This window comes from Borostomias antarcticus, assembly GCF_949987555.1.
Source record: "Borostomias antarcticus genome assembly, chromosome: 13".
Classification (NCBI taxonomy): Eukaryota; Metazoa; Chordata; class Actinopteri; order Stomiiformes; family Stomiidae; genus Borostomias; species Borostomias antarcticus.
In genome coordinates this window covers 14697674-14724081 of record NC_140246.1, presented here as the reverse complement: position 1 = coordinate 14724081, position 26408 = coordinate 14697674, and the positions used below count along the sequence as shown (strand labels likewise).

Here is a 26408-nt window from a genome sequence, read left to right as displayed (position 1 = left end):
CTGACTGATGCCTAATATTGGGTAGAAGATATGCAGGCCTACTGATAAACATCTCCCTTTGGACTTTTAGTGCAGGCCTGTGTTATAACAATATATATATACGAGAGGCTGTTATTCCTTATTTATTTGTTCTTACAGTAGTTTTGGTATGTAAGTTAACATACGTTTACTTCAGCTGGGATGAGTCCATGAGACATGAACTGTTTCTAAACTATTTATTAATGTTTCTAAAACATTACAGATAGCATATTCATGAACCAAAAAGATAAGGGGTTTTCTTCAATAACTCCTTTGACAACCACAAATCCGTTGACTCGAGAGGTACCTCTTTCAAAAAGTTCTTTCAACCATATTTCTACAATTATACCATGACTGTGTTGTTTTGAATACACAAGTTCAAAAGCTAACTACAGCCCTTTCATGCTCTTGACATGTAACGGAGTGTTAATCACTGTGTATCTAACAGGTCATAAATAAGCTTAGTGTAATTCTAATTATCATGGCAATAGTGCTAATTCTTTTGTTATGTTGACTGGCTTTGTGTAGGATGATTGGAGCAAGAGAGGGGGCATGGGTTCCTCGGTGGCCTCTTCACAGTCAGAACACTTTGAGAGCTACAGCACAGCAACTCAGAGAGGTGAAACTGATTAAGCTCTTGGACCACTTTCCCCACACACATATTAAGCCTGTACTGTTAGTGTTGGACTGAGAACCATCACGATAGAGACTTTTCCCAATAATGGACTCTTAGTTCTAGACTATCCCCAATCTATGTCTGGGATTCCAGCCCGGGTGTTACTGTATAAACAATAATGTCACAGTTTACTGTGTAAAATATCATTTGCTGAGAGACTGTTTCTTTTACAGGTGTGGGAGGGCCAGCTGCTCTGGGCTACAACGGCATGTCCGTTCAGCCGCTGTCCTCGTTATCTCATCCCTCATGCAGCACAAGCGCAGCTTTCCCATTGGCTAACAACTACAATGAGAAGACTCCTTTGGCTTACCCAGTGGAGAAATTTGCGTTCCCATTGGCCCGGCAGTCGGAGAGAATAGCGCAACAACTCACACATCATTGGAAGGAGGGGACAGATTTCTCATTGGTTCATCATCAAACGGAGGAGGGGCCTCTACTGGCTCATCGCAGGGAGAGGACATTTGGCTCATCATCACTAATTGGACAGAACGCTTCACATCTTTTCTCACATCAGTGGACACTGGCATAATAGATTAACACTGTGCAGCCAACTGGCTGACAGCAAAACTCCCAAATCACATTTAGTTCCGTGAGGACTACATAAAGAGCAATTGGACTTTATTTTGCTAATACAAATCGATTTGCGTGGCCCTGATAACCTTCTTTGATGATGGCCATTTTCCATTATATACAGGCTGTAGCCTACATGCTGTGTAGAGGACACGGTTGCACAGTGTAATCCTGCAGCTATGGAGCAGAAACAGTAAGGACAGTCTCCCGACAGCAGAGGGCGACAGAGGCCTGAGGAAAGATGAAGTTCAACTCAACTTTAATGTTTCTTTTTCCCGATACACCACGAGTTCTAAAATAGTACACTTGACCAATTACATATGATTCCTACAAAGGTCTGAAGATGCAACGTTCTTATTTTTCTTTCGCCTGGGGCTCAGTGAGTTCACAGGATGTCAAACGTATACTTTTTTTTGTCATAAAGCAGACGCACTTTCTGTGTAGGCTTTGGAGGGGAGCAAGCATTCTTTGAATCATGTGACTGACTAAGATCAACACATAAACATGAGGCATGTTTATGAGTCAGGGAACTCTCATGTTTAAACATAACTTTCATAGCCAGGCCTAATATTTCTTCGGTCACAGCACCGAAATGCCGATTTCTATAAATCTTGACGTTAATCAGATTATCTAGGGTAAAACTAGGATGCCATGCATGTTTTTACAATATGTCCCGTGTTTCATAAAAGTTAATTAAAACATCCCTTTTGGGATGCTTGTAATTGTTTGAATTGTAAAGTCACTACCAAAGAATCTATCAAATCTGGTTCAATTTAATGGAGTGGAGGTTCTGGTTTAATAAGTGTACAACTGTAGAAAAATAAAAAATATACGACTCATCAAAGTTTTGCAAACTAATTATAACTGTACATAGAGCATCGACCTTTAACGTGTATATATATACCTGAGGTCTTTTTGGTTGCTGTCACTTTTCATGACAGCAAAGCAGGCTAGACTACAGGCAGACCGAGTCAGCGGTAAAAGGCTGTGACGCGCCGCAGAGGGTAAAGCTGCCCCAAGGAGACAATCAGGCAGATGAGGTCTCCAGTCTCCACATGATGAGAGGTTGTGTTCCTACAACATCTCAGGAATGATCTCTGGTCAGGAACAAGGCCATAGTCTGTGCTCTGTAGCCATCCCCAAACCACAGACTGTCTTGGTGTGCTTTATAGAGAACATGAGGATTTCCATAGCAAGATGTTTTGTGAATTCATCCTAAAGTAAATATCGGCTGGCAAAGTCTGATAAATTGGCAATGATATTATAGATTCACTTGACGTTGGGACATTCAACCAATGAAATCTTGAATTGTTTTTGGCAAACCATGCTCGCAGAGCTGTAGGCTACTGCTGAAACCTTCACCTTTTGGTGTCCATGAATCTCAAAAACAGTGTGTCCTGCATGCAGCTATGATGCAAAGGAAGGTGGAACACACAGTCACACAGAAACCACAGTATGGTGGAAAAACATGGGACATTTGTAAATTGTTAATTTAATATCAAAATATGATTATAACAAAGCGTAGACATTTTACAAAATTAATAGTAGAAACAACCCAAAAATAGCAGCTGTTATAATGTTGACAGTATGAAAATGTATGCACAGAGTGACTGCATATAAGTAAAAAATAGTAAATAAGTGACAATTTTACACACAGTACTTTACACATACTATTTACACTTCAATAAAATACAATCACAGCTACCTTCCCAAAAGACATATCCATCTTGGACATTGCTTGGGGGTTGGGACAGACACTGTAAATATTAAGTATTCTAGGGAGTAGAAAGTATTTGGTGGTCCCTTTGTGAGTAGAAAGTATTTGGTGGTTCTTTTGTGTCTATTTAGTTGGCACGAGTTATTGCTTGATGTCTTTTTATCACTATGAGGTTTCATTTTGGCTCATGGATGGGTAATAAAAGGCATCCGCTTTCTGATCTGAAGGCAAGAGTGTAAGTCATCAATAGTAAATATGAAAGTGATTTCATGAGTGTTTCCAAAGAAGACACTTGACCCAAGCTACTTTTGCTACATTCCATTCCCTTTTAAGTTACTGAATATGGGTGTTCCTGAAAGTAAAGCATATTTTAGATTATACGGTCCCTGTTCATTCCACAAAGTGGTATGTCTGAAACATTTATTAAATTATAAACCATATGAATTCCCCCCTTATTAGTAATATGTGTCCCTTAGACATCTTGAGTCACTGGCGCCTTCTCACTGAGCCAAAAGTGAAAAAATAAATACCCTACATACAAACTGCTAATCCGTTTAAATATAAAACACAACCAGAGGAAGAAGGAATCCTCTCTGATGTTTCTGCACTAGCCAAAAATATTCAAGATCTATAAGACCTATAAAATAATACAAGAGTGCCAGAAACACACTCAATAAATCTACAGTTATGTACAAAAAAAGTCGCTCCACACGAAACTTCAAAATATCCTGACCACACACAGCCCACCAGGGGCTATAGTTCCCTCCAAACTGGAGACAAGCCATGAAACCTTCGGCTAAGTAACAGTTAGCATTAGCATGGGAACAGCTAGCCTCTACTGTTCAGATTGTAACTCTCACCATCGAAGGAACTGTTTTATTTTCTAGGAAACAGTTAGCCCATTAGTTGGTGAATCACGACATTCACCATGCATGGCTGTTACCTGGGCCAAATACCCATGCTAGCCATGTTAGCCTGCTGTTAGCTGAAGAACATTTACTGATTGAGAGTGGGTCGATTTGAAAGTTTAAAAAAGTACCCTTTGTGACCTTTAGCTACATACAAACCCCTTGGATACTAGACATGACTGTGGTTTCAGATGTGACAGATTCAAGTATTTTCCAGGAGACAATAGCCTACTGAGTCATAGGTACCATTCCTTTTGTCATGTGTGTAGAGTTGGAGTGTTCTCTTCTCTCATATGGCTTATGAGTTTCCAAACATTTACTTATATATATAAAAAAAAAGTTGAACAAATTGTCCATGTGCCAGAAACGGACCTTTGATAATGTCATTAAAGCGATAAACCTGCATTCACCCAAGAAATTCTGCTTTGGATTCTATTACCGTTCTGGACCTGTCTTCCTTGTATCCCAGAACCTGCAGAATATACCGCCATTTTTCTGTCCTATTTAACAGAGGACACGTCCTTCCACAAAATGTCCGCCACCCGTGAAATCACTTTAGTCTTATATCTCCCAACGGTCTTGTTATCCATCCCTTTTTGGAACTCTTTCTCTGGCCTGTGGCCATCCCTTCTCCTGCAGGCTGTGATACATTCCTGTTTTGAATTGGTCGTCTTCGTCTTAGTAGTAGTTCCTCTCCAAGATGTAATGTCTGAAAACTTTGTGTATCCACTCAGAGTAGAAGGCCACATTGACAAAGATGGCAGGTCGTCTGGCAAGGGCACAGCCACGCCCGTGGATGCTCACGCCCACAATGACTTTGCGTTTCTGCTCCTGGCACACCAATGGGCCACCGTAGTCTTTCTGTGAAGGATAGACCAATGACAGATCAGTACCTTAACCAAGCAAACAATAAAAAAAAGGATGTAGGTACTCTGCATCACAAAAAGACTTGAAATGACTGTCATGACCAACATAAAACCATGCTTAGGTAGCATGAGTTTGGCTCTGTAAGTCATGAACACAAACTTACATCGCACACGCCCTGGTCTTTCCTGCCTCCAGCACACACTTTGTTCTCAGTGATGGGAAGGCTGCCGTCGTGGAGTTCTGAACAGCGGCCATTGCTGACCATGGGCAGACTCACGGCTTTCAGGGATTCCTCATATCCCGTACCTGGACAGGAAGTTATGGAAAAGGAACAATTGATGATGGGGGAAGCAGACATGCCATTGCCATAACATCAGCCCCCCCCCCACCCGGTTATTAACACCCCAACTCATGAGACCATCATGTCATTGACCTCAGGATGATTGACAAAGCAGGGGAATTTCAGTCAGTAGATATAAGAGGGTGACGAGCCACAACATGTAAATAAGCTAGAGTTATACCTTTAGTCTCCCCCCATCCATACATCAGGCAGTTGGTACCTTCCGTGACACTACAACCGGCGACTGGCAGCTGGATGGTGAATGCGTGCTCAGACAGGGGCGCAGGCCTGGTAGGGAGACATGCACATTCACAATGAGAACAAAACACATCATTGGAATGCATGACTGGATGAATTAAGGGGATTGTCTCTGAGCTGGCGCATGCATACCGAAATGAATGAGTGAATGAATACGATGACAAAAATGAATCTAACTTCATGAGCAAACACAGACACTTTACGTGACTAGTTGAATTAACGCATAGCTGGAGAGGTTGAATGAGGAAACCGCTGACGTAACGACGAACGCTTACTGGGCCAGTTTGAGCAGTGCCAGATTGGAGCCCTCCGGGCCACAGACGACGTGGGCGATGCGGAGCCTGGGATGGAGGGAGGAGGAGTTGAGGTGGAGGAGGCCCACCTGAACACTGTACTCGCTCAGGTCAGGAACGCTGAGGAGAAACGAAGACCACGGCCACACGTGAACGATCGCGCACACCGACAATAATCAACGCAATCAAATGAATGACACAGGCAACAATTACACTCCGCAGTTAACCATTCTCATTTGTCACATCCCATTGCAGGAATGAAGGGGGGCCTTATGCATTTACCATATTTGAGTACAATTTCTGCACAAAAGTAGCCTATCAAATCTCTGGATGCGTCAACTGATGCTACTTTGGATAATGGACATTGTGTGATTGTTATGCCTGTATTATTCCAAATACTGAAGGAAACCTGTTTAAACTTGAATTGAAACAGTGTAATCCATAGTATAGCCCAGATGGACACATGGTCTTGACATGGAACAGTAAACAAAGGTGCACATGCACACCCATAAACCAAAAAAGGGCAGGTGCCGAGCCGAAACGAGTAATATCAAAATGAAAAAGAACGGTCTTGCACACTGCTGGGCTCCATAGTTACGGCATTTACTGTACCAAAATCAAACAGAGAGTGACGTTTGGAGCAACGCTCTTCATCAGACAGCTTGACATGGAACAGGTCATGGTTACATAGTACAGTTACGCACATTACATTGCAAAGGTGGCTTTCATTCAAACGGATATTCCAGATCTAGACATATATCAGGCGCGCTGACACAGTTCCAGAAGCTAAACAGATCTGGGTCTGAGGCGTCATGGGTCGTATCTCAGCCCTGGGGATGGGGGTATGTCACTCGCCACTATCATAAACAGGATATGGGCTGCATCTTCACTTAGAATGAGATTAGTAATAGGACTAGGAGCGGGAGAGAGAGAGAGAGAGAGAGAGGGAGAGAGAGAAAGAGAGAGAGAGAGGAAGGGAGGGAGGAAGTTAGGAAGGGAGGGGGAAAGACGGAGACAATATAGTTGTACCTGATCAGCATTGTTCAGTTGACAGAGAAAGTAAAACAGAAGGAAAGAAAGGGAGAGAGAGAGAGAGATAGAGAGAGGGAGAGAGAGAGAGAGACAGTGAGAGCGATAGAGAGAGGGAGAGAGCAAGAATGATGGCATGAAAGAGTAGGCCCCTGGAAAAAAGAGAGCAAAAGATCTGGATGAAAACAGTTACCATGAAGAGAAGCACAACTGGTCCGTCAGCACCCACTCCTCCCTGATGAGGGATCCACCACACCAGTGGCTGTTTCTGCCAACCAAAGACCAAACCACAGCAAATGACAATATGACGCACAGCACTTTCTCACAATATCCAAGGTTGATGTTATAGCACAGAACAGCATGTTGTTTTGTTCAAAAGTAACTCAATTTTTGTTTGAATTAAATTGAAGAACAAAGGGTAGCCCTGTCATAGCCCAAAATGTACCACTTTATTTATTTTTTTACTGCAAATCAATAAGAAAATTTGTGATTAGGTCTATGTGGCCTTTGCAATCATACATAATTTCAGTGTATTTACCCTTTTTGGATGCTCACAACCCAGCTGCCGTCCTTAGCTAGGTGGACCTCTGTCCCTCCCACGATTCTAGTGGTTTTATGCACGAAACAAGATGGCTTGGCTACGATGCCTTTGGAGTAAGATGAAATAGTGTCAGAGAGAGGAGTTTGATATAGCAAATCACGTTCTGTGCAAGTTGAACAGAGTGCAACCGGAATCTGAAGTAAAACTCAATATAGACATAGTAGTATCAAATAACTACTAGATAACTTTGATACTACAAAATAAATGTTGATACTACAAAACAATGAAAATAGTCTTCAGCAAAAGATGATGAGAGAGATGAGGTAAAATGGAGTGAATGAGAGGGGAGTAAGAGAAGAGAAAAATTAAGACATATTGAGAAAAAAAGACACTCACTTCTTTGGTGGGTAAATATTGGAGAAGCTTCTTTACCTGCAACAAATCAAAGCAACACAGTTTAACAGACCTCACAAAGATTACAGACACAACATTAACATACAAATGCAACCTCAATACCTCCACCATACAAAACCATTCAACTCCTACCATTCCATCCTATCCAAATTTCTCTTTGGATGAACATTGCTGTTGGGGGGGGGGGGGGTTACTGGTCAGACTCCACAGTAAATACATTTACTCCAAACCCCCAAAATCTTCATGGAGAACATGTTTTACATTAAGTAAATTATTGCGAGGCCACTCAAAAGAGCCGGATCAATCCGTGCCGAATGGAAACAGCAAAAGAAAATCTTGAGACAACAACAAACGAACAAACGGTATGGACTCTGAAATAAAAGAATTGGGATGAGACCTGCATCTGTTTGGTGTTAAAGCGTGTCACGTTCTGAAGTGCCTGAACAAAGCCACAACGGACTCATTACATAGCGCTAGAGAAGCTGTACAGCAAATGTCAGTAGACACAACTTTTGATAGACTTCACATCATAGCTATTATGCGTAATAACAATGTAATAGAAAGATGTGTGGCCAGACACCTACAGCGTTTCAGCCTGCAGTAGTCCCATGGAATGGAGGGGTCTGTAGTGTAACACCAGGGGCCATGCTTGTCTCTGTCCGGATTCCTACACAAGTTCCTCTCCAGACCCTCACTGGATAACGCAGAGTGAGGGTCTCCCCTGGAAAACATACACATTCACGTCTTGTCAGGTCTAATCTTTCAAAGTCAGGCTTAGTCTTTGAAAGGTATGCACACTTCACGTATACACTTAAACACAGATACACACATGCACGCACACCATAGGGTTGTTTGTCATAATAACTGGGTTAAGGTTGGAAACTTTGACTCAGCTGTTCCTACTGTACAGGTCAGAGAGTCCTTTGAGTTAGCTATGCATAGGCTGTACAAAGCACAGAGGTTTTTTTTAAGAGTGCTCTGGGGAATATGAAAGTATGCGCTCCGAGCATTCACCAAAATTCAGACTGGCAGGAGCTGTAGGCTCAACAGAGTGATGTTGTCTCAGACTGTACAGTGGAACTAAAATGCTGACTTAAATCATTGGTATAATTAGGACAACTGGATGTTGTCATTAATTTGTTGGTATTATGAATGTAGTTTTCACTGAACTATCATGGAGTAGTTGAGTCGTATTAAATTCAAATAGAGCCATAAACCTGGAAGAAACACTAGAAGTCTTAGAAAACAAATGTAAGCAGAGGGGGCAACAATTTGTCAAGGGGTGCTGATAATTTCCCTTTCCCTGTGAATGTTAAACAAGCCATAGATTTCAGAAGTTTTTGCGGACCGACCCCTTGACCTTGAACGGGGCAGACTCACTGGCTGCAGGCCACATGAGGGAGCTGATTGGCTTTGATCTGCTCTGCCGAGAAAGCACTTCCTGGGGTCACGGGTCGTCTCTGGAACATGTCCGTCTGTCGGTGCCATTTTGGCTTTTAAAATTCCTGTAAATTAAGTAATTCCAACAGCCCCGCTTTAGCGCGGAACGACAGACTCCAGGAACGGGGAACCTTTCCTACAGGGTGGCTCCGCCTGGAAGAACCGCAGGGACTTCTCTCTTGTCAACTAGACAAATAATGAGTGGGCCGAGCGCTGACCCCTGGGGGACCCCTGATTTCCTCTTGCTGTTTGTTTTCATGGCTTAGCTTTATTCACTCAGAGCTTTGTGTGAGCTATCAGAAAATGTTTCCATATCTTGTCTGAGCTTTAGCTGATATGTACAAGAACACAGACACATTTAATAGTGAGATGACAGCTGGGTGTGGGGGGTCGGTGTGTGCGATGTGTCGTGTGTGTACCTGTTTGTATGGTCCGACCAAAGCGCACAGGGAATTCCTGATCTGCTTTTGGACAAATTGCCCCGGTAGTTCTCTCCGTTGTCCTCGTAACACTCTGGATCACAGAGAGAAGAGAAAAGTGTGCATTAAATATTCTCATCCTGTCAAAATGCAGGTTATTGAGTTTGGCAAGTTCTCACAAACACCCCCCCGCACACACAGTTTTGAACAGGCCCTCTGAGAGAAGCACATAAAAAGAGAAAATCATACTGTAGCTGGTTTATTCTTAGGCAGTACAGTACATTTCATTCTCATATTGATTCTGTCATATAATAAGCAGGATTGAAACTAGACTCTTTTTGTGGTCTAGATCAATTTAACGCCCAGGGCAACTCTATAATTGGTGGTTCACAAATGTTAGAGAAATGTCAGGAGGGGTTAGGGGTTAGGATCTCTGTCCCAATACGTCTGGCGTTAACCAGAACCAGAGAGGCGTCACTGTAGTGGCTCTTTCCGTTAGAAATGTGTGGTATTTTAAAAAGCAAAGCAGAGAACATTATGAAAGCCAGAACGCATTCCTAGAAAGGTTGAATGCTGGCATCTGATTTTTTATGTAGCTATGAAATGGAATTGATCAGGCGCACCACCTAAACTAAACAAAGAGATCCTGTGAGTAATCCCCATGAATTGTTTGTTCTACGCGGTTGGCAGAGTTATGCTAGCCCACTTGTAATGTGGGTGATGCTGGTTAGAGGTAAGGCCTTTGGAGTTATAAAGTGCTAAGAATTTGCAGCAGCAGCGTGATACATCAAGGAATATCACTCACATACTGTATATGTATTTGAAACATCTTTTCACAGTCAAAGTAATAAATGAAAAACAGTAGTTATTAAATTATTATTAAATGAAAAACAGCCATGTGCTGTTTTTAACTGTGTTATTGAGCAGTATTGCTTGGATACAGTATATCAAGAAAAAAATATTTCTAGCTGAAAGGAGTTTTTAATACAGTCCATAGCAATACATACACACTAGTTGATGTAGGTTCTTGTATCCTACCTTCCGTGTCCGGGGTCTTGATCTCACAGTGTGGGATGTTGGTGCAGTAGGCTAGTCGCTGGTTAGGGTCTGTAGTGAAGCACCATGGGAGCTCAGCACCATCTGGGTTTCTGCAGTAGTTCTCTCTGAGGTCCCTGTGACACACACACACGCACGCACGCACACACACACACAACTTTATTAGGTGAGAAAATGAGTTACATATAATTACTTGTATACAGTCGTCCACTTTGTGTACACATAGACACAAACAAACGCACACACGCACGCACGCACACGCACACACGCACACACAACTTTATTAGGTGAGAAAATGAGTCACATATAATTACATGTATATAGTCGTCCACTTTCTGTACAAATACACACAAACAAACAAACACACACACACACACACACACACACACTTGTAAATCCGGGATATGGATGCTGAACGGTGAAACACTATCACTCTATGATAGGTGCCATGGAAAATCCTGCTGCCACTCACTTGCACTTGTAGTTCTGTGGGCTGTAGGAGTGGTTGTGGGGGAACTGCGAATCCCAGCGTTGACATGTGATTCCTTTTGGGGTGACATTCATGGTGCCGCGGTAACTCAGGCCCTGGTCCCGGAAACAGGACGTGGTCTCGTCAACGTCAGTGTCGTTACCTGGATCTGAGATGAAGAGGAGGGTACGAAGGAAAAGAGCAGTGCATTAACAGAGAGAAACATTAAAGGAGGCCGAAATTAAATTCATAAAAAGGGAGAGGCACAGTGTAAGAGAAACATGGGGGAGATAGAGAGCGAGAGAGAGATAGAGAGCGAGATAGAGAGAGACAGATAGAGAGAGAGAAATGAATCTCACCAGGAATGTGTAATCTTTAACCTAGAGACAGATGATCTACAGCAGCTATTCCCCCCTCCCAGCTGAGATAGAACAGCCCATCTCCCTATGTACCCAAAACTGAGGTTCCCCACACAGAACCATTCACAACAGCTCAACAAAGACGTAGGAGCCTAGTGAGTTGGATCGTATTGCCTGTCTGCATGCGTCAGAGAAAGATGTTTGGTATTTTTGCGAGGTGTGTTGTATTTTTTATTTGATCTTCTCCTTTTCTATTTCATGTATATGGAAAATTAACAGTAACATATTGTTTGGGGAAGCCTGTTGCCAGGGAGCTCTGTCACCTCTTGTAGATTCACAGAACAACTGCAAAGCATGATGGTCTGAAATACAATGCAGACAGCAACACCCAATGGGTGTGTCCACCAGCTGTATGTAGCACAGTTGTACTGTCTAATCATTGCTTTTCCCTGGAACCTTTGACTTTACAAAGTTTATAATAATTTGGACCTCTAGGTCCTTTGGGGGTCTTTATTCAGCCACACAGCACACACAAATATACACACGTGAGCAGTGAAACAGCACACAACGCACATGTGCGCGCACACACACACACACACACACACACACACACACACACACACACATGCAGCTTCAGGTTGCCGATGGAAATTGTTCTTTGCATTTTCCCATCCAAGCTGTCCTCCTCCAGGGGCAGCCAGGAGCAGTGGGCAGCCTCAGTGGTGACCGGTGACCAAGTCCAAGAGGGGAGATAGAGAGCTAGAGGGGACTAAAACTAAAGCAATGCTATGTTCTCCTGACAAATCAGCTGCCTCTCCCCCTTTCATCCCCACCATTGAGGGTACTGTCATTGAGTTTGTTGAAACTCAATGACTGTTGAGTCGAAGTCCTGTTTCTCTCCCTCTTCCCGTCAATACCTTGACATAGCACTTTTTCTGTCACAATTTGACTATGGTGACACTGATTTGCCTGTCCCACAACGTTAGCCAAACTTGATCCGATTTACCACGCTGCCTTGAGATTTATTACTAACTCAGCATATAGGACTCTCCACTGTTCTATTCTATGGTTGAGTGGACCTACATTACTATGCGCAGGTTACAGCACTGGCATGTCAATGTATAAGGCCATGGGCAAACTTCCCTTATGCATTGGTTGTACGTTTGAACATATTGGGAACTCTTTCAATCTCAGACTCAACACCTGGCTGCGTTTTAAAGTGCCTCTAGTGCAGACAGTTGTGGAACGACCTTCAGACTCATCTTAAACTGACCTCTCTGATTTCCCTTGCAAGTTTCTCAAGTTTCAAAATCTCAGAAATTCTTGCCACTGGCTGCTCCTGTTCTAGTGTCTAAGTAGCTCCATGCCCCTTATTTAGGCCTACAGTGTGTGTCTATAGGTGCATTTGTATTCTATATTTGACTCATGTTCATGTTTTGTCTTGTTATTTTTTGCTGCCTACTTGGCCAGGTCACCCTTGTAAAAGAGACTTTGTCTCAACAGGTTTTTAATTGTTTGGTTAAATAAAGGTTTGAATGAATGAATGAATGAATGAATGAATGAATGAATGAATGAATGAATGAATGAATGAATGAATGAATGCTCAGTCCAACAAGGGATCTATGTTTCTCCCAAGAGGACCTCCTTTACAGGAATGAAGAGCATCTGTTCTTCTGCATGTTTTTCGTGTTGGGTTCTTGGGAGGAAACCCTTGCGAACACGGGGAGAACCGAAAGGCCAAGGACGTTCTTGCTGTGAGGCGACAGTGCTCAGTACTGTGCCTCTGTGCCGATCGCGAGCGGTTGTCACGGCATTGTAAACCTGGAAATATTGTCACGCTTGTAAAAATTCCCACCTTTGCAAAGGTTTTATTAAATGCTACAAGTACTTTTTATGCATCTGAAGAAACAAGGCTATTTCTGTCTTCATTATTGAGAAACTACAATTTCCACCACACACTTGAAGTTCATCACTGAAATACTCAGATATGGAATTGACCCCGATCCAGATGGTGACCTCCAATGTATACTGATCCCCCACCACCAATGAACTTGCGTGTGTCTGCCTGCACGCAAAAGTGGTCACAGCATGGACTCTGCATCTGTGTGTCTGTAGGAGTGTATTTCTATAACGAACCCTGATGGATGGACAGAGCCCAAGCCAAACCAAACAAATTGCATCCATCCTGCACCGCTAGCCCCTCTAAAGACCTCCAGAAAACTATTCCAAACATTTCAAGATGGAATCCCGCTTTTCCAAGATTCCGTATACAGGGACAAATTTCACCCCTCCAGATTTGTGCTCGTATGTTTCTACAGCTTTTGATAAATGTGATGGGGGCAGGGGTAGGGGTGGGGGTTCTGACCTAATGCATGCTAGTATCTATATCTCCTAGTCAACATATTATCTTCAGGGTAGGCACTGAAGAATACATCTGGACAAATTGTTTTCCCTCCCTCGTTGTAAATCATGATACACGTGCTGGCTAAGCAGGAGCTCAAGGTCAACGTTAAACATCCATTCTGGTGAAAAAGTGCAAACAGTCGGAACAGATTTTTTAAATCCTCCTTGTCCTCTACTCTCTCCGCCTCTATTATTCTCTCTCTCTCTCTCTCTCTCTCTCTCTCCCTCTCCCTCTCTCTCTTCTGAACTCTTCAGTTATAGGGTTTCTGTGAACCATTCGATCTGTTATGCTGCAACGATAGGCAAACATGTGCTGGTAGCAGTTTCAGCGTCTGTTCTCCACTTCCCTGTTATCATTGAGTGGTCTCAATAAAGCCCTTTGAAGTCCCCTCTCCTACTTCCTAACAAACAACCGTATTGCCCCTCGCTGAGGTAAATGGATCGCAGCTGATAACCACATAAAACAGTAAGCGTAAAAACAAGGGATCTATGTTTCTCCCAAGAGGACTTCCTTTACGCCCCCCCAAACCACAGCCTTGCCCCTCCCCCCTGCAACAACTGCCTCGGCGCCCCCAAGCCACCAGTTAAGCCCCTCAAACTACCGTGTAGACCCTCTAAAGCCACCGCGTAGACCCTCTAAAGCCACCGTGTAGACCCTCTAAAGCCACCGTGTAGACCCTCTAAAGCCACCGTGTAGACCCTCTAAAGCCACTGTGTAGACCCTCTAAAGCCACCGTGTAGACCCTCTAAAGCCACCGTGTAGACCCTCTAAAGCCACCGTGTAGACCCTCTAAAGCCACCGTGTAGACCCTCTAAAGCCACTGCGTAGACCCCCACGAACCAATACTATAGTGCCAGTCAGGGTGCTTTCACAAAGCATCAGCAGGGTTCACTCCCTGATTTATGGAGTACTTTGCTGCTTAATAGACAGACAGACAAACAGACAGACAGATGGATAGATACAGTAGATAGATAGATAGATAGATAGATAGATAGATAGATAGATAGATAGATAGATAGATAGATAGATAGATAGATAGATAGATAGATAGATAGATAGATAGATAGATAGACAGATAGATAGATAGATAGATAGATATAACATGAATACATAGTCTGTGTTTATGTGTGTTTTTATGTCATTCTAAGTTGTTCTATATGTGACCCCATATCAAGATAGCCAGTGGAATCAAGGATCTTCCAGGTCAATGGTAACTGAACAGTATTGTCAAGAACTTTGCTAAATAAATTGTGGCTGTAGCATTAATGTCTTTGGGGAAAAAAGTAAAAGTAGAATCACCCTTGGAATCAATTTTAATTCTAAAAGACATCACAGGCCACTGGAATTCAGTCAGAGCATGTGTTCTTTTTTAAGTTGAAAACTGTGGTAGCAGTGATTGATTTATTTGCAACTCTGCAAAAAGTGAATCACTATCATTTGTGACATACATACTTCCTATGAGAGAGTTGTTTTCATGTACTTAATATAGGGCTTGACAAGTGACACGCAAGCAAAAGCCCTTGAGTTCTCTCAGCAAATTACCAGTTTAGTCAAGTAGTAAATAACAGATGTTATGTTAGTTGCATGGGGCTCACATTTCAGAATCAAAATTGTAAACATACAACAAAGTATTGTTATTCTTGGAAAATCAAATAGTCTATTGTCCTTCAACGTTGAATCCAAGAACTTTAAAGCTATGGGACCAATGGGATCTCTGCCTTATACTTGTTTCATTTGAAGAAGCATTACCCTAAAATTGATAATTGGTTATATCTGACTGACTGGTTATATTTATGGGCAATTCATATGGGACTTGTGGTAAAACAGGACACAATATGACAGATCATTATATTAACTGACCCTCAAGGTGTGGCATTTATGTTCAGCAGTGTCTGTGGTGTGGAGGTGACTGGTGTCTGTGATGTGGAGATGACTGAAGTGTTCTACTTGTTGCCATGCAGGTAGGTGAAGCAATGTGGCTCCTTGCCAAACATACAAACAAAGTTCTTTCTCATATTTTTATGACTTTAACATCCCTGTTCTTTTCTTGTAATTTATTACTGACTAGTTTCAGATTATTTTTTTTCTGAGAATAGTACTCCTCCCCCCAGTGGTGGTAAAACAGTGTCAGCAGTAACAGCAATATATAACTGTGTCATCTGCATACAATGTACGTTAACACCATGTACTCAAATAATTTAACACAGGATGTAGGTAAAAGAGCAAATTAAATGCTCTTAAAATAGTACTCCATGTCTCTATCTCATGAATTGTCACAAAGACTGGTCTACCAGTTAAATGTTTGAAACCAATTCAGAGCACTACTAGTAAGACCAAGTTTCTTCACAAATCAACACTGATTACTTGGAAAGTGTTTTGCACTTTGGAATATTAAAAGTGAGGCTCACCACATGCGCTGATGTTACAGTATTCCCAGCTGTTGTTGGTGTTGGCTTCCATGATGAAGCACCATGGGCGCTCACGGCCATCCGGGTTCCGACAGTAGTTGTCATTTAGTCCTTTATCAGGGTACCTGGGAAGGAAAGAGAACGATGGAGGCACAGGGATAGAGTGAGAAAAAGAGAGAGAGGAGGGTTATCATATGAATATGGCCATTCAAACTTGGAGCAAAGCAACAGGTGTCTGTTTCTTGTATTAGGATGGAGCGTTTGTGCAGTGTATGTGTGTGTGTGTATGTGTGTGGATGATGTTTGTCTGTAAGAAGGGTGGTGTATGTGCGTGCATGTGTGTGTGTGTATTATATGTCTTAGTGTAAACTATACTGTTTGTGCTGTGTAACTCAACTCACTTTTTAGGTAGGAAGTTGTGCTTATGAGGCTTGGAGGAGTCCCATCTCTGACACTCCTTGCCAGTCTCTGTGTGGTCCATCGGGCCCCTGTAGTCCTCCCCATTGCACCTCATACACTCCACTGCCAACAGAAAAAACAATGCTAGCACAACCTTCCCTCAAGCATAATGCAATCTAATTATATGATCGGTCATACTGTGATGTGCTATCAGTAGCTATTCCTTAAAAAAAAGTGAGTGTAACTCTACCAACCTTTCATGACATTGTGGCACAGCTTAAAAGACTGCAATCTGATTCGATGGACGGATGGATTAGATTAGGACCGCTCCACATAAGTGAGCGCACAGCTATCCGAATGGGAGATCTTACCCTCAGAGCACTGTGGTAAACTGCACGACTCAAATCTGATTTTGGGGTCTGTCGTGTAGCACCAGGGTCCACTGCTGTGGTCGTCAGGGTTACGGCAGAAGTTCTCCCTCAAGTCTTTGCCCCTTTTTGCTCTCTGGAACCTGAACAAGTCGACACAACATCAACATAAGAATGGCATGTGAAATGCATGTAAAATACGCATGATATTCTAATGTGAGAGATAATAAATGTGTGCAGTTTATGTTTGCTTTTCACAAAATGAAACGTCATCTGAACATATCTATTATAGGCCTACAGGTAATTCAGCTGGCTTGGTGAACAACATAAAGAAATATGACTGTCATAACTAAGATGTATTCCCTTTGTGGTGGATAAGAAATCCCATGTGTCTCCTTGTATTATGACTCTTGTCTCTCTTAGGTGCCTCTCCCAGTCATACATCAGTGGAAGCTTTCATTATAATCTGATCTTGCAGCCAGTTCTTGCTGCAATATAGAATCTCACTACAGGGTTTCCCATCAACATGAATCAAATATGAATCACTAACAGCAGTCCTAGCAGTAGGTCGCCTGGCTCTGCTGCTTGGGCTTTCACACATTTGAACGTAATCCGTTCCTTCTGCTTGCTACATTAGCTCAGGGTGGAGAGAGCAGAAGGACACACCTATTCAGAGAAAAACACCAGTCCTGAGCGAACAGGCCGGAGCAATGAGGGCCGCGCCACATAAATGAACGCTGTGTGAAATTCATCTTCTGGAGAGCGGGATGATGAAAAGCTGGTGTGTCAACACCAGCAACCCCACCAAGATTCAAGTCCGCCACAGTCCCTTCTCACCCAGCGAGCGAGAGAGAGAGAGAGAAAGAGAGAGAGAGAGAGAGAGAGAGAGATGTGGGCGGGGTAGAGGAAGAAAGCAGGAGAGGGTAAAGAATGACAAAGAGAGGAAGACGGTTAAAGAGAAAAAGATTGAGTCCAAACCAGATGATGAGGAAAGGAAGCAAAAAAAAAAAGAGGTAGGATGGGGCAGAAGGAGGGGGGGGGGGGGGGGGGAGAGAACCAGAGGGTCCATCCCATCACCACGTCACTCCAGCGACAGGACCCTCTCTTAGGAGAGCTCGCTGCTCTCTCCCCCTGTGCCCCGAGGCCTACGCAGAGCTTCACTAATGCACAACATCACTCAACCCACAACCAAAGGAAATCTCATGGATCTCACTTTGACCATGTGAGATTACAGACATAGATGTGGGAGTCAAACTGAAGCCAGTTATGAACCCAATACTCTTCATACACCCAGTACGGTTTGGAACCAGGCCTTTTCTATTGTACTGGCCTTGTCCAGGAGCAACCCCTGTCCACTTCTCTCTAAGCTCTTATTTTAGACTGAGAATCTATTAGAATGCAAGGTGGATGTTCCACCATCTTGCTTACATCCATCTGATTCTTTTTAGATGTACAGGCCATTGAGAAGGGGGCGGGGTTCGTTGCTGCGGTGTCGGAGCACACTTAAAGATCATCGCCTTATTCGTGTTCTTTTGTGTAATATAACCAAATAAAACGGACTAAAGTAAGCCTTTCTGTGCTTGAAAGACATGCATCTGGCCTGTGTCAATGGGTGCATATTAGAAACAGGGGAAAGGAGGTACTGTAGCTTGTAATGATGTTGTGCTAACAGATGTTAGCCAGCTATTCATCCCTCTGCCAGGGAGCATTCCCCATGGCACACAGGCAGACACTTAGCACACATGCTTCGCTCTCTGTCTGCAGCCAACTAGGAGAAGCCGAAACACCTTCAACAAGCATATGGAATGGACTACAAGCTTAAAAACGAGTTAACTCTTGAACAGGATACTTTGAGAGGTGAGGAAATCCAGTGAAAAATGTTTCAACGATCTAAAACGGTTCCCTGAAAGGACATAGATGGGAAACACATGAAACAACACTTCCAATCAAATAGTTACTTGCGGTGACTTCAACTTCGAATCGGGGAGAAAAAGTTTCTATACATTTTCAATTTTCAATTTTGAATAGAGCCTCAATCCAACTCCTAAATTAAGAAAACAAATGTTAAGTCTTACGCCTGGAAAGAAAACCTCCTGAAAAATCACCCTGGTGCTCCATTGACCGGTCAAGCATAAAAATAATAGTTACACAAAACCGAAATGACACATGGTTCGTTACGGCTCTAATTCTTAAACACTGGGTTAGTATCACGCCAGCCCCGTAGAGACACATTCTCTCTCTCTCTTTCTCTCTCTCTCTCTTTCTCTCTCTCTCTCTCTCTCTCTCTTTCTCCAAAAAGAGGTGTAGGAATGTCAGTGTTGCTCTGCAGCCAGGTGGATGTGGCAGGACAATCTGTAAGTTGTCAGAAACTGGGGTCCTGAACTACTGTGTCCAACCATGGAATAATTTGAGTCAAGAGGACTCGGGCCTGGATAGCAGTGTGTGTGGGAGGCATTTGTCAAAGAGGGATCGGTGTGTGTGTGCCTGTGTGCACGCGCGAGTATGTGTGTGCGAGTGTGTGTTTGTTTAAACGTGTGTGTGTGGGAGAGCCACTCATTATGTGTGCTGTGTGCGTTTCATGAGTGTACGTCTGCGCGTACATGACTCATCCCCTCAGACCGTGCGTGTGTGAATAATCTGCGGCGTGATCAAGTAAGGGGGGAATTGGAAAGAACGAGGAGGATGGTGGGGGGGGGGGGAGGAACACGGGGGAGTCAAGGTGTCCGGGGGGAGGCCAGAACCGGTTCTGTGTTTTCATCTGGACCGGGGGCTCGTATTTTCTCCTGTCTGTGGCTTTGTGAGCTCAGCTGGAGAACAGACAGAACATGACTTCAGTCTATAAATCTCTGCGCTCTCTCTCTCTCTTTCTCTCTCTGCCTCTCTCTCTTCCACAAACACACACTCACTCGCCCTCTCTCATTCTGTTTCTCTCTCTCTCCCAGTCTTGCTCTGTTGTTTGTCTTATCCCTCCACTCGTTGCAGTTAAACGTCTCGTATAACTAACAAACACCGTTAACGGGATCCTGGCTCAGGACCTTCGTCAGTTGTTTACTGGCTTGCTCCAGCGTAGCCTGGGAAACGACCTTCGCTCGTACCTGCTGACCTTGACTCTTTCAACCCTGACAGCGCTCTCCTCCCTGACTCCCTGAGTGATGACACTGACCTCCAAGAACATGGTCACATGTTACATTAGGGTCGGGGCGGGGGGGGGTCACATCAAATGTACTGGATATGGAATTGTGGGAAATTTGTTTAAATCTCCCAAGATAATTTGTCAAATGTACCATGTATGACATCCAGCGATCTTCGATACTGTAGGTCTGAATTACACAAGCACACTGCACCATAACACTGCCAGATGTTAGAAACCAAACCATTTGCATACACCCCAAATGAGTTACTAGGTTAAAATAAGCTGAAATAAGGTAAGCAGTTCAAACGAGTTGAAATAGTAAGATAATTTAAAAGGACTCACTCCAGCGGAGGCTCGTGGGGGTACTTGGTAGCCCAGGCTTGACAGGAAATGTTGGTTCTGGTCACAGACCTCCCTCCTCTGTAGTTAGCCCCAGAACCGAAAATACACTCCCTCACGTAATCTATAAAAGGCAATGACAGAACAGCACACAAATAAACGTCAGAGCTAGCGAAAACACAAATCATAGCGCTTTTCTGAAGCTCATTAAATGTCACTGAGGCCTTTCGGTAGATCCTCGAGCGCGAGATTCCACCGCACGGCTTAAACAGCTGCGCGCCGGCCACCCATAAACCACGGCGCTCTTGTTTACGCTCCGCGCTGGGCGCCACCGCATGTTTGCGTCTCTCGCCGCTGCCGCCGCGGGCCTCGTGGAGATAAATTGTCAACACGAAATTGGGTGTTGTGTCAACAGCGAACCAAAGAGTGTTACAGCGACGAAGAGACCGGGATACTCAACACTACACAAACCGTCACTGTGAACAATCAAGAGGAAAATGTCTTACAGATTTTCCTCGTTTCCTGATCATTCCCCCTTTTCGTAAATCATTCTACTTTGCTTTATTGGTGTGGGGGGGGGAGTGAGTTTAGAGTGCATCATGGAAAGATTTTGAGGCAGAAGTCAACAATCATGTTTACCTTTCTTCTCGTAGAGGTCAGTGTTGGCCCTGCGCTCCTTCGCCGACCCGTCGCTGAAGCGGTCGAAGGGAAGCAGGTGGCATTTCAGGGTGTGGTTCTCGAAGTAGAACCCTCTGTAGGGAGGCAGACAGACGGACGGGCCGGGGAGCAGGTGAGAGATCAGCATCCAACGCTAAACTCACAAATATGAGGTGTTTACGCATAGACGGATCATGAGAAAATGGGGCCCTGGGCCTAGACGAGTAGAGGGGCCCCCCTCCCTACCAACTCCCCCCACCCCCCTACAGCCTCCCCCTCCCTACCAACTCCCCCCACCCCCCTACAACCTCCCCTCCCTACCAACTCCCCCCACCCCCCTACAGCCTCCGCCTCCCTACCAACTCCCCCCCACCCCCCTAGAGCCTCCCCCTCCCTACCAACTCCCCCCACCCCCCTACAGCCTCCCCTCCCTACCAACTCCCCCCCACCCCCCTACCAACTCCCCCCCACCCCCCTACAGCCTCCCCCTCCCTAACAACTCCCCCCCACCCCCTACAGCCTCCCCCTCCCTACCAACTCCCCCCCACCCCCCTACAACCTCCCCCTCCCTACCAACTCCCCCCCACCCCCCTACAGCCTCCCCCTCCCTACCAACTCCCCCCCACCCCCCTACAACCTCCCCCTCCCTACCAACTCCCCCCACCCCCCTACAACCTCCCCCTCCCTACCAACTCCCCCCCACCCCCCTACAACCTCCCCCTCCCTACCAACTCCCCCCCACCCCCCTACAGCCTCCCCCTCCCTACCAACTCCCCCCCACCCCCCTACAACCTCCCCCTCCCTACCAACTCCCCCCACCCCCCTACAACCTCCCCCTCCCTACCAACTCCCCCCACCCCCCTACAACCTCCCCCTCCCTACCAACTCCCCCCCACCCCCCTACAGCCTCCCCCTCCCTACCAACTCCCCCCCACCCCCCTACAACCTCCCCCTCCCTACCAACTCCCCCCCACCCCCCTACAGCCTCCCCCTCCCTACCAACTCCCCCCCACCCCCCTACAACCTCCCCCTCCCTACCAACTCCCCCCCACCCCCCTACAACCTCCCCCTCCCTACCAACTCCCCCCCACCCCCCTACAGCCTCCCCCTCCCTACCAACTCCCCCCCCCCCTACAGCCTCCCCCTCCCTACCAACTCCCCCCACCCCCCTACAGCCTCCCCCTCCCTAACAACTCCCCCCCACCCCCCTACAGCCTCCCCCTCCCTACCAACTCCCCCCCACCCCCCTACAGCCTCCCCCTCCCTACCAACTCCCCCCCACCCCCCTACAGCCTCCCCCTCCCTACCAACACCCCCCCACCCCCTACAGCCTCCCCCTCCCTACCAACTCCCCCCCACCCCCCTACAGCCTCCCCTCCTACCAACTCCCCCCACCCCCCTACAACCTCCCCCTCCCTACCAACTCCCCCCCACCCCCCTACAACCTCCCCCCACCCCCCTACAGCCTCTGCTGCAACACTGTTGTTCTCAGTTTTTTGTTTTTTTTAAACTGGAAATGTGAGGAAACTGCTGTAAAGCATCTGACTGCTTCGGATCTTTCGTTTTGCTGCTCCGCTTAATATGTGACGTTGCTCCATTTTACATGTACGGTTGTTGTCAAGATCAAACAGATGGAACCAATTGACCTTGTGACCTGATCTGTCTCGAGTTCACAAACTTTAATAGTGCCCTCTATAGACTACTATCTAATTTATCGATGGAAAGGAAGCCTTCATTCCCACCCATTAGATTAACGAGTAGGCTATAGAAAATATGTAGCCCACACAAGCTTCTTTCTTTTTTAAAGGACATGGGCCCCTATAAGCTGTTCAAAAAAATTATAATATTTTAATGTTTGTGTAAGGAATCTCACCCTAAATTTCTATCAGCGTCACTGCAACAAGAAATGCAAAGGGCCAACTGAGGTCTTGGGCCCCTGGGCCTGGGCCGGTTCGGCCTGTTTGGTAATAATATGTAGGGTGTACGAGATTGGGCGGAGGGACATAGAAAACTGAGGTAGTTTCCAATTGTTCTTTGGTGTGCGTGCGTGCGTGTATGTGTGCATGTGTGCACAGAAACTGAACAGGTGGTCAAAGAGAGAGAGAGAGAGAGAGAGAGAGAGAGAGAGAGAGAGAGAGAGAATGTGTGTGTGTGTGTGTGTCTGTCTGTGTATAACTCACCTGCAGGTGAAGGATTTCTTGTTCTTGTTGCACTTGCGAGCACAGTGCTCCCTGGAGCAGCTTTTCTTGACCATGACAGACTGTGGACAGCCTGGACACACCAGCCGCGAGTCCTCACTCTTCTGGTACCGCTGGAGGGTACTCTGCCTCCCTTTACCTCTGCACTCTGGATAGGACACACACACACGCACGCACACACACACACACACACATACACACACACACACACGCACACACACACACACTATCAGATGGAGCACTTAACATATCATGGCATTTTCTCACATTCCTGCTAGCTCACAAAGCTAGCTCACACTACGATCCCACAAAGTGCTTTGAACTGTAACTAGCATTACAATGATAGCAGCATTATATCGGCCAAGTAGATCGTTATACATAAACTTGACTCCAATGGCTGTTTATCCAACATAGAGAAGGAATTCCTCGGCCTTCCAAGAACTCCACAGTTCGACGACCTGACATAAAAGAGGTCCTGGGTGCAAGCTGATGACGTCATCTTTCCCATGCTAAGGCTATACCTCCACACGCGGACCACACTGAGGACCGCATGAGATGTTCCACATTTGAACGTTAACGTTAACTTAGACGGGACGGGTACACAAACACATTCACACATCAGCCCTTCTTGATAGTTTTCATGCTGTTAATTATACATGCGGATGGATGGATTCATTTTCTTAAGTAATTACAACTTCATAATCTACATAGGCTTGTGTATCTGGTTATTGTAGCCATTTAATTATAGGCTACTGATTGGTGGCAAGGGGAGATGGTAAATCATCGTTAGTCTCCAATTGTTGTTGAAGAAGAATGTTCATAAAGATGACATCCCAGTTAGACGGAGGCCTAGTCCGTGTGTAAGCCGCTCTGACTGAAGAGCTCCCCCGCGGTTGGAAATGGTTTCGGGGAGGACACATTATTAATGTTTAGGCTGCATCGCCCCACATCTGGCACTCGTCACACTGTTGTTTTAACACTGATCTCTCTCTAACCCGCACAATTAGAGCTCACTACTTAGTCTCTTCCTCTTTCCACCCGGACGGCCCGACTCCCGCTATCTTGCCGTGCGTAATATTCGATTTTTCTGAAGCTGAATATCATCAGAAACTGCACTCCCAGGGCGACTTCTGGAACGGATGAAATGGACAAACATCGGCTTGGTATTACCATGAATCATTTCAACGTGTGCCCCCCCCCACCCTTCCTATTTTGTGTGTGCAACGTGGAGAGGAGCTGAATCCAATATATAAAACGCATCACCTATTAAAATCATGTAAAGGAACAGGTTAACGGTGCGCCATGGCCTGGGATTTGCATACGCGTTGCTACATCTGGTTCAGTGAACACTTGCATCGAAGAATGTGAAACTCTGCAGCGCGGCCAGATGTTTCTCCCTCGCCTCGCACGCCGTGCGCGCCCCGATACAGATTCCTCAGGGAAGTCGGACATGCGCGTTATATGCCGATGCTCCCTGCGCCGGCCCGGAGGCATGGCCCCAATCCCTCATACACGGGGATTGAGGTACAAATGATTGGCCATTGGCCTTGTGCTGTGTGATACTTTAATGAGTTTTCAGCCTGCGCTGGTCTGGAGCAACATCAAGTTTGCGTCGAGGCACGGCATCTATCCAGTAGCCATTGTCGTTCCACAGATGCGAAAGTCCTATTAGCCTACTGAAATTACCACGACCTATATAAACATTTAATGACTAAACCGTAACATCAGCAGATGCACTTCAAAAACTCCACTTCGCTTGGCGGTAAGATGTTCCAGCTCCCTGAAGTGTCCGGTGTCATGTTATTGGCAAGCTAAAGGCCACCTTTACGCAGCTGGAATGGCATGACGCACGCATTAGGCCCCGTCGCCAGCATTCTATGAACCCAATTAAATAATTGAGATCTTTCATTATCTTGTATCTTATAGATGTATATATACCCCCCACATGGATACGTTTCTGCAATAACGGAAAGTATTACTAATGATTCACTTTTGAATGTATTAGCCTACTTACAGACTATTTTAAATTGGGGTTCAATAAAGATGAAAAACAAGTTGTTATTCATTTCTGACACTGAATTAGTGTATCACTAATTACCCTCGCAAACTACAATTCAAAACGCATGGCGCATTATGGACTGCTGCAAAAGCCAACTAAAATATGGGGACATCGCCACACACACACACACACACACACAGAGAGAGAGGGAGAGAGAGAGAGAAACCCACAGAAATGCACTAATTTCATTCACAAACGGTCTTCATAATAAGGCAACCAATGCCTACCACACACACCCACACACACACACACACACACACACACACACACACACACACACAGAGAAAACCACAGAAATGCACTAATTTCATTCACAAACGATCTTCATAATAAGGCAACCAATGCCTACCACACACCATCATTCACAACGAAGAATCTGCATGATGCTAGATCTTCCGCCTAATAATTACGTTATTGCAAATCGACAAGGTTATAACTCCACGCTGAGGTTCTGTCCGTAATTATTAGTCTATGGACCTACCAAGTGCGCGTATAGACTACCTAATATTGACGCTCGAATAGGCTATAGCCTAGTGCAAAATGTATAATCTAATAATTGTACAAAGTAGGCTACAACTCCCATGCAATAGATGAATGAAAATAGCGCTCAAAATGAACACCAATGGCAGCCCAAGCCACGCATAAAGTGTAGAATCCTATGCATTCCAGTAGAACCTGTTCTTTCATCTCTACTTTACCTGAATTCACGGCGAGTACAACACACAGCAGCGCTTTGTAAATCCACATGACGTTTGCTTTCATGTTTATTGCTAGTGGTTAATCCGAGAGTTCGGTGAATCAGTGAGCGTCCTCTTCTCCGCGGCTTTACCTGTTTATAAGGACCAATCTCTGATGAACGGAGAACAGCCTTCGAAGCAGCCAACGATGCCCCCCTTTACTAGAAAGAAGCCGTCCTTGGTTCAACCCCCCACCCCCCCCCCCCCCCCTCAGACCCTCTTTATCACACCGTTTCCCCTCCCCCAGCTTCGGAGCAATTAAAGAGCACTTTTACCGCACTCTCGTGTCCTTTCGACGGCCTCACGCAAAGTGCGTTTGTCAACTTGTTTAT

The 26408-nt window shown here is 45.1% G+C and overlaps 1 protein-coding gene across 1 annotated transcript; it reads right to left on the bottom strand.

Moving 5' to 3' along the window:
- Nucleotides 1-4565: 4565 nt before the first annotated feature.
- On the bottom strand, nucleotides 4566-26101 carry hgfa (hepatocyte growth factor a; the record flags this gene model as incomplete). The annotated part of the gene is given in 17 exon segments (XM_084448016.1): nucleotides 4566-4750; nucleotides 4920-5062; nucleotides 5278-5384; nucleotides 5630-5767; nucleotides 6870-6944; nucleotides 7215-7378; nucleotides 8217-8352; nucleotides 9491-9584; nucleotides 10529-10662; nucleotides 11019-11184; nucleotides 16187-16311; nucleotides 16588-16708; nucleotides 16957-17096; nucleotides 20429-20549; nucleotides 21065-21177; nucleotides 23263-23428; nucleotides 26038-26101. Coding segments are annotated over 17 exon segments (2190 nt in total). The 3' UTR covers nucleotides 4566-4567.
- Nucleotides 26102-26408: the final 307 nt, after the last annotated feature.